At 33.2% G+C, this 12700-nt stretch overlaps 1 protein-coding gene across 2 annotated transcripts in view; it reads right to left on the bottom strand.

Annotated features, from left to right (window-relative positions):
- Positions 1-203: 203 nt before the first annotated feature.
- KLHL1 (kelch like family member 1) overlaps positions 204-12700 on the bottom strand; it is a 336973-nt gene continuing 324476 nt past the window's right edge. For both annotated transcript variants that reach the window (XM_029938429.1, XM_029938430.1), the window contains 2 exons: positions 5056-5227; positions 204-1383 (listed from right to left, as the gene is read on the bottom strand). In XM_029938429.1, coding sequence (XP_029794289.1) covers positions 1324-1383; positions 5056-5227 — 232 coding nt within the window. In that variant the 3' untranslated portion in view covers positions 204-1323. The remainder of the gene's footprint in view (positions 1384-5055; positions 5228-12700) is intronic.

The raw sequence follows: 12700 nt of genomic DNA, 5'->3' as shown, positions 1-12700 counted from the left end.
GAGATCCACACAGAATCCAAAGGAAACTCCAGGCTCCTAGCTTTCAGTAGAGAGCCCAACTCTGGGCTCAAATTCATGAACCAGGAGATCATGACCTGAGCCAAAGTCAGACTCTTAACTGACTGAGCTGCCCAGGTGCCCCAACCTTATGTGAGTTTTTCACTCAAATCTGAATTAAAATTTATTGAAGAAAGATACAGTGATAAAAGCAAATTTTCTATCATTTATTAATTATATTTAAAATTTACATGAATCTATTAAGGACACTGTGTAATGTTTCCACTTTATGCTTTAAACAATTACAAACATTGGGCATAAAATAATGTGCATTTCAATGTAACAAGTTTGAAAAGTAGGGAATGAGAATCTGAAGGCTGCCCTCCTTCTAACAATGATCATTAATACTCCAAATGAATGGATCATAGATTTCTCTCTCAAAATTCTAAGTTGTTTTTGTTTCTCTTATCAACAAAATTCTAAAAGACTTTAACATGCAATGATATATATAACATTCAGAATAATTAGCTTCCATGCTTACACTGAACTCAACGTAAGGCAAAAGCCCATAATTGTACTGATTCTTTGGCTCAGTGTGTTCAAAAAGCAAAGCAATGTGAATGTGATAAGCCTAATGAAAACAACCCTTTGTGTTTGCCAGCTTTGGATTGCTAATATGGTTGCAATAAAATTCAACCATCCACTCTGATGATATACACAGCTTTGATTAGCAGAACAGTTTGTTTTCTTAATGCAAGAGACAGGCATGAATCTGTTTCTCTAATTGTCCTCATAGTTGAGAAAATGAGGAAGAAGGGTGTTTGTTTTAGTAAAATATTATTCTTCCTCCTGGAATGACCATGTCTGATTAGGAAAATAGTAAACCAATCAGCTTCTGTCAGACAAAATATCCTGTCTTTGACCTCTTTGATATTGCCACAAACTAATAAAACAATTGAAAGCACTGTAGTCGTGAAATTATCTGTCACAAATATTGGTCTCTCCTCTTAATTGCTCAAGAAAAACCTTTGGTAACTTTAGTTATTGTATACAATAATACAAAACAAATTACCAATAACCATTCCAGAACTAACTAATACATGGCCAGACATTGTTCCCATAGCAGTTTGATGTGTTTGCTGCTGTTGTTGTTGTTGTTATTGTTGATTCTTATAATTCTCTTTGATATTCTACCTCTTTTGACATCAGTAGGTAAATCTACAGAAATCCTTGTTGTTGAATTTTCATCCCAGGAAATTCTCTTTCTTGCTCTCTGTTATAAAAATAACCACTCCAGCAAATTAAATCTCTCCAAATAAAAATCAGTCAAGGTTGCTTGATGACTACCACACAGGCACCCGCTCTCCCGATATTCAAAGAAGCCATCTGTTGAAAAAGATGGAACACAACTTAAGACAATTTTTACCGTCATAGAACAGTATACAAATTGTAATACATTTAAAACACTCAGATGTGTTAAGATCATAAATACATGTGCTTCTATTTTCCCAATTTAGCCACAAGTAGTACAATAAAAATGGAAACAATAAAAATGGTATTTACAAAAGAGCAATAATTTGCATACTAAAGTTGTTAAGACCTGCAATCCTTTACAGAATTGTTAATACAAGTAATATGATATTTAATGATTTTTAGTGACATAAAGATGCTATAGAAATGTTTCCAGCAAAGATTTATTTCTGGGCTTGCATGGACATACTTCTGAAGATATTTCATAGTGGTATCTTGGAGTATATTTCAGGTGAAATAGGTATTACACTTATTGAAATAATTTTGAAGTTATTTCCCCAGATATTATGTGGAATTAAATGTGTTATTCATTCATTCAAAACAGAGAAATATGATGAAGTAACTTCAATAGTTTGTCATAAATAGGCCATAATTACAATTGCTATAGTGCTTATTTTAAAAATCCTACCTTATGATAGTCATTGAAATGAGAATTGAGATGTTTTTAATAATACTGAATATGAAATTGGCTAGAAATATATTAAAAATAATAATTTTACACTTCATAATGAAAATTTATTCCATAGAGGTAAGTCAAGAGTTGAGTAATTTAAGCATTTTGATATGCAAGATTTTCATTACAGTGTTCTAAGAAAATTTATGCACATAAAAATATCAGAGTAGGCTAGAAATTACAGGATATTATTCCAAACTGAAAAGAAAGTGAATAAAATATAAGAAAACAGATAAGAGAAAAATAACCTCAGATCACCTACATTATCATTGATTGAGAAAAAGCATGATTTCACTCTTTAAATATGAAATTACCACCCATATCCACAGTTCTTTTAAATGTACTTACTGTTACCTGCCAGTCCTTTGAAGAGTTAAAAGACTGACAGACAGACAGACACACACACACACACACACACACACACAGCAACTTCCCATATGATACTTTTCTATTCCTTTCATTTGTATTAATATTTTTTATGGATCTCCATATCATCTTTATAATCCTATCATGTATTGTTATTTTCGTGACAGGTATTTGAATGGAATGTCAGGGTACAATCTATAAATCAATGTATACAAACTGAAATGTATCTGACTCCAAAATGCACACATTTTCCATTGTCCCTCTTTTTAAAGTATTGTTTCACATCAGAGTCATCGAAGGGACTTTTATAAAGTATATTTGCTCATGCTCTACCACTCATAGGAATGGGATGAATATTGGGTAGTAGTATTTTTGAAGACTTGTCCAAATACCCTCTAATTTTCATTCAATACTGAGAAATCCTGGGCATAGTTTCTAGAAAAAGTATAGAGTGAACAGCTTCACTTACATCTGTCTATATCCACATCTCTGTACATGCATGAGTGTTTTTATAAAAATAAATCTCTGTACTTTTTTCCAAGAAGGTGCTGTTCCACCTGTGATTCCTGTGTCAATTAATGACACCACTCTCAAGTCAAATTACTCAAGATTGAAACCTAAGGTACATTCATGACCTTTAGTTTTACCTCATCAAACCTACATCTGAATAATCAAGTCCTATAAGTATCTCTCCATCTAACACAATTATACTCAGTTCACATTACAATTTTACCTTGAGTGTGAAGCATTGTAGAGTATGCCATCCTGGGATATGCCACTCTGGCATATTGATTACTTTGAATTAAAAGTATTTCAGACATCACTGGTACAGAAGGGACTTGCTGACCACCCTTGGTCTCGTTGAAAGAGGAAGATAAATCTCCCATGTGAAAGGTGCCCTCCCTGTACCCTGATTGTAGAAATCATCCTTATGACCAGAGATAGGGAATTTAGAGTGAAGAACACTGTATAAATAAACCTTCTTACTTCTTCAGCAATTTGCTACCATAAACTCAAATCTCTTGTCTTATTAGTTTATCACAAATGTATCACTTTGTTGAAAAGGAATAAAGCTTCCTGCTTTGGCCATTTCTTTGATTTTCATATTTTATGGGGTTCCCATACATATGAAATTAAAATTTTATTCCATTCATCTATCTTATATTAATTTAATTATTAGACCATCCAAATAACCTAGGAGTAAGAAAAAGATTTCTACCCCTACAGTGTGGATTGTTAAAATATCCTGCTAACGGATTTCTCTGACTAATATTGCTTTCTCCTGTTTTTCACGTCCTATCAAGTGCAATTATTTTAAAACAGAATTCTGATTCTTTACTTTCCCTGCTTAAAATTCATTAACTCCCATTCAGCCTTATATCAAAGTCAAAATTCTAAAAACATGACTTCTGGCCCTGCATCATATAGACTCTGTTTATGTCTCCAAACGCCTTGCTCACCACTTTTTTTTTGGCCAGTACAATGCTAGGTGTTCTTCCTGCAATTATTTTCAAATTCTGTTCCTCAAACCAAACCATCCTCATATTATAACATCCAAACCATTCAGGTATTTTTATCTGGTTAACTATTACCCATGTGTCAGGCTTCATTCTACATGCCATTTCCTGAAGGAAGACTTCTCTACCCAACACACTTAAGTTCTATCATAAAGCTAAATATTTCCCTTACACAGAATTTACCATGCTATTTTGAGCATGTGATATATTCTACATAATTACATTTTAAGTACTTAAGAGAGCTTTTGTCCTTTTCCCCCTTACTCTAACTTCATCTTATTTAATATATATAATATATATTATTATTATTTTACCTCATCTTCCTGGTTAAAGTGATTGTCCAGAAGTGAGTGCTTTCTACATAAAAGATCATTTAGAACCCTTTGCTGTTAGTCTGTTGGTTGGTTTTAATTGAAAAACCAGTGCTTTGTTTTTGTTTTTGTTTTCTGTTCATGGCTGTGAGGATTATTACTTTAGGTTTCTAGCAGCTTCACTCCATGGTAAATGCTCTCTGCAGTCGGTAACAGTGGGCCTAATAAAGATAGTAAAGCAAAAATGGAAGGCGGAAAGCTGATTTCTGTAGCTTTCCATCTTCTTATTCCAGTTATCCCTAAAATGAAATAAGCAAGGGGCACCTGGGTGGCTCAGTCGGTTAAGTGTCCGACTTCGGCTCAGGTCATGATCTTGAGGTTCGTGGGTTTGAGCCCCGCGTCCAGCTCTGTGCTGACAGCTAGCTCAGAGCCTGGAGCCTGTCTTCAGATTCTGTATCTCCCTCTCTCTCTCTGATCCTCACCTGCTCACACTGTCTCTCTCTATCTCAAAAATAAATTTAAAACTTTACAAATAAAAAATAAAATAAAATAAAATATGCTAAAAGTAGGATTTTGTGAAACAATATATTCCACTTTGATTTTTTTTGTTTCAGCTAATTGAAATTCAGTTCCTGTCCCTTGTTATTAATTATAATAAAGTGGAAGTCCCACTGCAGTATAAATATAACCTTTTAATATTAATTTAATTAAATTATAAAATATATAGAAAAGTACACAAAAACATGTAATTTAGTGAACTTTTTACAAAATGAACATGACAATGGGCTGAATCAATCACTTTGGGTTCAAGGAAGTTTGGAACGAAGTAAATGAAGTAAATTCTTGTATTTGAAGTAAATTATGCTGGCATCACTCTTACCTGTGTCCACTCGTTTGTTTGTGGATCATAGGATTCCATTGTATTGAGGTATGTCTGCCCATCATAGCCACCAACAGCATATAACCTGTCACCAAGGAGACAGACTCCAACAGCATCTCTGGGCATACTCAGAGGAGCCACCATGGTCCATGTGTCTGTTTTTGGATCATATCTAAAATGTAAGAAAAATAGGACGTAGCACAACCTAATCACATTCAACTTTGAGTATATGAATGAACTCTTTCAAAGACACACCATGACAAAAACCTGCATTTTTTCCAAAACCTAAATTATTTGAGCAGGTGTTCAAGAATTAATATCCACAATGCCTGGCTTTATAAACTCTAAAGTATTTAAAAAATATACCTAGACTCTTAGTTGGATTCACAGTCACTTAGCAAAATATGAGCATCATTATTTCTTTCCACAAGAAAGTCAGATATGTAAACCACGATTTTCCACTGTTGAATGAGGTTCTGTAAACAAACATAAGCAAACTACTATGGTAATGAAACCTAAGTAATGGTTAAAATCTGGGAGAATTATGGAATTCCCCACAGTTGAAGTCTCCTTTAAATCAGGTCTGAAAGTGTAGCCCAAATTTGCTAGAAAGAAAAGGAGAACTGAAGTGCTAATAAAAATGCATGGCCACCTTTGAGGAAAGGAAGTGTGAAGGGTGGCTCAGCTCAGGGACATAACAAGGAGCAGAGTGCCTGAAAGGGTGGTTTTTGATCAGCGTATACATTGCGTGATGGGTAGGAAAGCATTCTGTGTTCCAGTAAGAAAGCCTGGGGAAAATAATTACAACATGAGCAGAATTGTGCTTTAGTGGAATTATTTGGGATTCACTGTAAGGAAGAGATTGGTACATCAAGACATTGAAGTGGGTGGGGGGAGGGCAAGTTATTATTACTGAATTTAAGCCAAAAGTAATTTAGTTTCCTGAAAGTCTGATTTCCATACATTGCATATGAATATTTTGTATTTTGAGTGGCAAAAGCCTGAAGAATACTTTGGTGAATGGACTTTACTTCACCTAAGAATGAATGATTAAACCACTTGTTTGCCTTCAACCTACACCTGCAGGGTCAGATACAGAAATGAAAAAGTTAGTACAAGTCCAGCAGAGTAAATATAAAAGAAGACAGGGTCAAAGTTGTTTTTTTTAAGATACAGTAAATATATTTTTAGTTTGTACTTCTACTTTTGTGTTTCACCAATTGAAACTTTCAACTCACAGACTCCTAAAACAAAGAAACAAACACAAACAAGAAAAAAACAAAACAAAACCCCCCTACAGTTTAATGAAAACAAAGAAGGTTGTTACAAAAGAGAAGGCTGAGAAGACCCCAAAGATCTGAAATTTATATTTCTCTGTACTCATGTTATATAAGACGTTACATGCATTTAAACATCATTTTTGGAAAGGTTGTGACAGCTAAGATAATCTGTGTGAAATGAGAGACTGTTTGAGTGTCTCCAAAACCAGAACCACTATGAATCATAATCTACTAGCAAATAAAAATGTGATTTTATGCTGTAGTTAATAAATTCAAAATATCATAAATAAACACAGACACATATAGACAAACACTTAAGCTATGCCATCAAAATCTTTAAAATTATGAACATTTTGAAATATAGAAGATTTTTTTAAAAAATAAGGATAAAAGAGAAGAAGGGGAGGAGGAAGAAGAGTAGGAGAAGAAGGAGGAGGAATAGAGAGAGAAGACACCTCAAAAAATCAAATAGTAGAATCCAGAAAGTGGAACATTTTAAAGTATAACTGACTCAATTTTCCAACAAGTCAGTAACAAAACAGACATACAAAATCCCCAGTTATAATGAATAATTAGGAAGTCAGTGTTCTAAATAAATTTGACTTAAACATTACAAGAAAATGCATGGACCTTATTTGGATCCCCATTCAAATAGACCAACTATTAAAAGATGTTTGAGACGTGTTGGATATTTTAATATAGCCTGGGAATTAGATTTTAATAAGGAATTATTTAAGTTCTTGTTAATACTGATAATAGCATTATTGTTATGTTTTTTTTAAAAAAAAAAGTCCTAATCACGTTTGGTTGTTTGTTTCAAGATGAATTCAGAAATATTTTGAGCTAAAATGATTTTTTTGAATTTGAGAATTTCTTTCAAATACTTAAAGAGTGAAGGGGAAATGCTAAAAGAAGAATGACACGTTGGTGATAGCTGTTGAAGCTAGGTAATGAGTACAGGAAACTTTACTATATTGTTTAGTTTTTTTGTTTGTTAGGAAAGATCCGTTGTAAAAATAACCTTAGAAGTAAGGACGTATAATACACTTTAATTTCAGTGAAAAGTGAACATTCTTTACACTTTATTCATTCTTCAGTAAAATCCAGGCTGGCTTCTGTCACAATCACTTCACTTAAATAGCATTTTCTGAAGTCATATTTTACCTCTCATTTAATTTCTATTCAGCTCTATAGAATTTCTTTCACCTATTGTCTGCATAGCAGACTTTGTCACTTGGCAAAAAGGCAGAAGAACTGAGAAAATAAGCAACGTGAAGTAGTAATTAATTTCTGAAGACTTATGAAATTTCAAGTGAAACTCAAATACTGAACAATTTTCAAATACTCACATTCCAGGGGAAAATAATAAAATGCTAGTATGCCCTATATTTAGGTACACATTTAGAAATAACATTCTGTTTAGAAATATATGTCACTTTCATATATGTGTATATAAAATATTTATATAATTTTACAGAATTACTAAAGGGAACTTTACAAATTTAATGCATTCTAGAAAATCCAGACCTTTAAATTAGATGTACCTGTCTTCAGTGCTATATAACATTTTTTTTTTGGTAATAACAAACTTTTGATTCATATCTAATGATGGTGAAAATTTAAATTTACATATTGCAATTCAAAAATGAAACCTAATCCAAACAATAGCAATCCAACTCCTTCCCACCCATACACACATGCTCTCCTAGGTATTTGGAAAGTAAATACACAAATACAGTATTACCTACGAGCGGTTATTTTGGTTTTCACATTAATGACTCTAAATTGATTTTTCTATAATAAGAAGTCAATAGATTTACCTTTCATCCTAGGGATATACAAAATTGTGACCCCCTAAAATGAAATAAAGGCATTTTTACTGTAGGAGAGTTTCCACAGATGTATAATAATTTCTCAAACAATTATTAACAATGAACTCTGTCAGTGTTGGGCATAGGGTTCACTCAATTTTCACTAAGTTACAAAATTATTTTTCTGGTTCCTGTTTATTTTTTTTTAAGAGAAAAAGATGGAGTGGGGAAGGAGTTGACTGTCTTTTTGTATTTAGGCTATCTGCCTTCCCTACATCTCACCTTGGCCTTTGTTGTCAGAGCGTGAGCTCTGTATCAGGGACTCTATTAAACTTTATAGACCTCAGGCAAGAGAAGCGCCAGCATGTACAGGCTAAAATTGGCTATAAAATGAAAACTTGCTGCAGGCATATGAGAGTCACAGAACAAAACTTAGTGTGTCATCAAAAATCTCCAATGAAGCTTTTGAGGTACCATTAGTATTTTAAGCCTTTTTTAAAATATATTTTTAAGGATAAAAATTGATCTTAAAATATTTAAAGGGAAACTGTTTTTAAGTATAAAAGCATTACTTTGGTAACAAATAAAATTAAGAATACTCATTTTCCCAAATTTGTACAGGCAATATTCAGCTAGAAAGCAAATCAAATAACATAGAAGAAATTTGTGAATTTCTTTAGCTACATCCCACAAAATCTGATACATATTTTCATTATCATTCAGTTGAAATTATTTTTTAATTTGAGTCACATATCATCATTTCAAAGTTTCTCCTAACTTCAAACAGTTGAACATGGGACACCTGACTGTCTTGGTCTATAGAGTATGCAACTCTTGATCTTGTGGTGGTGAATTCAAGCCCTTCATTAGGCATTGAGCTTACTTAAAAACAAAACCAAAAACAAACAGCTGATTAATTCGCTAGTTTAATTTAGTTTAATTCCCTATTGATCAGAGAACATGCCCTATGAGATTTCAAACTTTTGAAATTTGTCTAGGTTTACTTTATGACCCAGAACACAGACAATTTTTATAACTATTTCATGTGTAACTAAAAATACGACTTATAAAGGAAATCATTATAGCACCAAAATTATTTATATTTTTTTCAAAAAGTTGTATGTAATAAACTAGAATATGGAGAGAAAATTGTTTCCACTTCAAACCTTATCTACCCTGAAACAATTTAATTCCAAGAATTCTCATATAAGAGAGTTGGTTTAAAAAACATACATATAAAGAAATCAATCATTTTCCTAAGAACTTGCTCCATGGACTCAGTGCTTACACTACCACAGATCTGCATGGCTTGTCTGCTTCCATGGGCCTAGACACAGAGGCCCTAGAAATTAATTCTTTATTGTGATTTATAATCCCTGGTGGCTCTTGGTGCTCCTGTTTCCACCTACCAAGTGACCCACAATAGCAGTGCCTCCAGACAAAGATTGGTGAATAGGGTCCACACCTACAGGACTGACTCCCCTACAGGCAGAAAAAGGAGTCAGATTACATGACCTCAGTAACTTCCTCCAAAGAAAAGAGTAGAAAGACTTGAGCGTTTTATGTTATTTGCCAAGTGATTCACTAAACAAAGTTATCAGACAACAAGTAAAGCTATAAAATGAGGGTAGAATATATTACATATTCTATATAACTTCATATAATTACATACAAAAATATGATTTCAGGATGGAAAATTTCTTCTAAAATATAAGTGCAATTGTACTGGTCGTCACATTGCTGGCACCTGAAGAACCACACGCCTGGGTCATACATTTGAGTACTTCACTCCTTCCTTGCTGTGACCAGCATTGGTGAGTGTGACTTTAATAGGTGTGATGCACCTGGAAGCCTGATGAGTCATTGTATTGGATGTTTGCCCTCTCTGAGTCGCTCTCTTAGATTCCCGTATGATGAAGCCCCAGCCGCCACATGGTAGAACATCCAGCTAACGGAGAACCCTGGTGCTCCGGCTGAAGCATCAGCTGAGCTCTTAGGTGAAATGCAGCCCTAACTGCCAGCTCTGCCAGAGAATGACAGCAAATGTTAAAGCTTATTGAACCCCGGATGATTGTAGCATCAGCCAATATCATGCCGAATAGAAGAGTAGCCCAACTGAGCCCAGTCAACACGTAATCATGAAAGATTTTAATCAAAAAAGAAACAATTATAAAATTATTTTAAGTCACTAAGGTTGTAGAATTGTTTGTTAGAAAAAACTAACACTATAGCAAACATTTTCATGAATAAGTATATTTCTATCTTAAAAATGTAAAATATCTATATTTAAATAAAATATTAAACATATTTGTAAATTTGTATTAACCATATGACATACATATGGTTAGTAACAACTAAACCTAAAATTTATTTTTAAAAAAACAAAATAACTGTGAGTTATTTGAGTATTGTTGGTCTAAACTGGTGTCAAAAATAAGAGGATAAAGCCATAGCATTGGTAGAATTTAAGATCAGAAGCCACAGTCCATCAGACAATGTACATTAATCCATCCACTGATTTATTCAGCCAGGAGATTTAAGCATTGCTGTGGTGTTAGTTAATAGTTGTTACATCCACTTGTAAAGCAGTTCCCCTACATATCTGGGCTATCAGAATTTCATGTTTTGCATATGTCTACAAAAAATTTGAACATAATTTATTATCAAAGAAATAGCAAAGATTATGTGTGCACAATAATAAAAAAATAACATTAACAGCACACTAGTTAGTCTTTTTATGCTAATTTGGCTAGGGTTAACAGATCTTAGGAAAAAGAAGAAAATATCTTACTAAAAAGATCAAAACCTCCATCAAACATTTTAACTTTAAACAGTTCGAGCAGAAATTGTAGAAAATTTAGGATCCCACATATGTCAAAATATGAGTTAGTATGTTAATATGCTACATATAAGGCCTAGGATGAGTGCTTACAATTTAAATAAAAAGTCTCTCCTTGATCGTCTGTTTTCGCTAGTGAGAATTGCTACAATTCTTGGATAATGTCCAAATCAAAATGTTGAAATAATAAGATAAATGAAAGAATACAAAATTCTATTCTTACCTTATATATTGGTGTGTATGATAAATTAAAAATTGTTTAATTAAATTAACAATGTATTTATCCCTATGTCTGACAGCAAATCTTAACTTTCATTTTTTATCAAAGATCTAAAGATGATAAAAATATTGAGCCATATCTGGACAGAAACAAGTTAGGTATTCTTATTTTAGATGAGTTTTTCTGATATGACTAGAATTAGGTAAACTTTGAAGAAAAGTTTTATATTTACTGTAAGTAACAATTTTATAGATGCTTATTTGTTAATAGTATATGGAATAGACATAAAGATACAACTTTCAATAAACATATAAAAAGTTGCTTAATATTTGCTTTATCAAAAATTTTGTCTATAAAACAAATGCCTAAAAATATATATGTAAATCATTGATACTCAGTCTAAAATGATGGAAATGGCCATTCACATGCAGATAGAAAAATAAACAGAAATGTATCTATGTCTTTCATCAGTCCATCCATACATCCATGCATCCCTATCTTTCTATCTATTAATCTATAAACTTCCCTATTTACAGGGTATCTCCAGATGCTTTCCCCTGTGAGGAATTTGAGGGCTGTTTTTCTCAGCATCTACCTGATTCACTAAATGCTTGGTGAGGACTTGCTTTGTACCAAGAATTGTGCCAAGGGGAGGATTCTAGGGGTGAACAGGCTAATCTTGATCATCACTAGCACACGGATCTAGCTAAAAATTGATTTAAAATACGTTTTCATCATATTATCAATAATGGGTACAAAGGAAAACTCCCTTGTGCTTTCAGGTCAAATTTGCATTATGAAAAGATATCTCTGTTTCTTGGTGTCTTCTTCAATTTCTTTCATAAGTTTTCTATAGTTTTCATCATATAGGTATTTTACATTCTTGGTTAGGTTTACTCCTAGGTATTTTATGGTTTTTCATGCAATTGTGAACAGGATCAGTTTCTTGATTTCTCTTTCTGCTGCTTCATTATTGGTGTATAGGAATGCAACTGATTTCTGTACATTGATTTTGTACCCTGCAACTTTACTGAATTCATTGATGGATCAGAAGAATAAACATTGTGAAAATGTCATTACCACCCAAAGCAATCTACAAATTCAATACGATCCCCATCAAAATTGCACCAGTGTTCTTCTCAAAGCTAGAACAAGCTATCCTCAAATTTGTGTGGAACCACAAAAGACCCCAAATAGCCAAAGTAATATTGAAGAACAAAACCAAAATGGGAGGCATCACAATCCCAGACTTTAGCCTCTACTACAAAGCTGTCATCATCATCAAGACAGTATGATATTGGCACAAAAACAGACACATAGACCAATGGAATAGAATACAGATCCCAGAACTGGGCCCATAAATGTATGGCCAATTAATTTTTGACAAAGCAGGAAAGAGTATCCAATGGAAAAAAAGACTGCCTCTTTAGCAGGTGGTGCTGGGAGAACTGGACGGTAACATGCAGAAGAATGAAACTAGACCACTTTCTTACAC

This window comes from Suricata suricatta, chromosome 4 (genome assembly GCF_006229205.1).
Source record: "Suricata suricatta isolate VVHF042 chromosome 4, meerkat_22Aug2017_6uvM2_HiC, whole genome shotgun sequence".
In the NCBI taxonomy this organism is placed as follows: Eukaryota; Metazoa; Chordata; class Mammalia; order Carnivora; family Herpestidae; genus Suricata; species Suricata suricatta.
The sequence above is the reverse complement of the archived record's forward strand: the minus strand, read 5'-3'. Positions and strand labels throughout refer to the sequence as shown.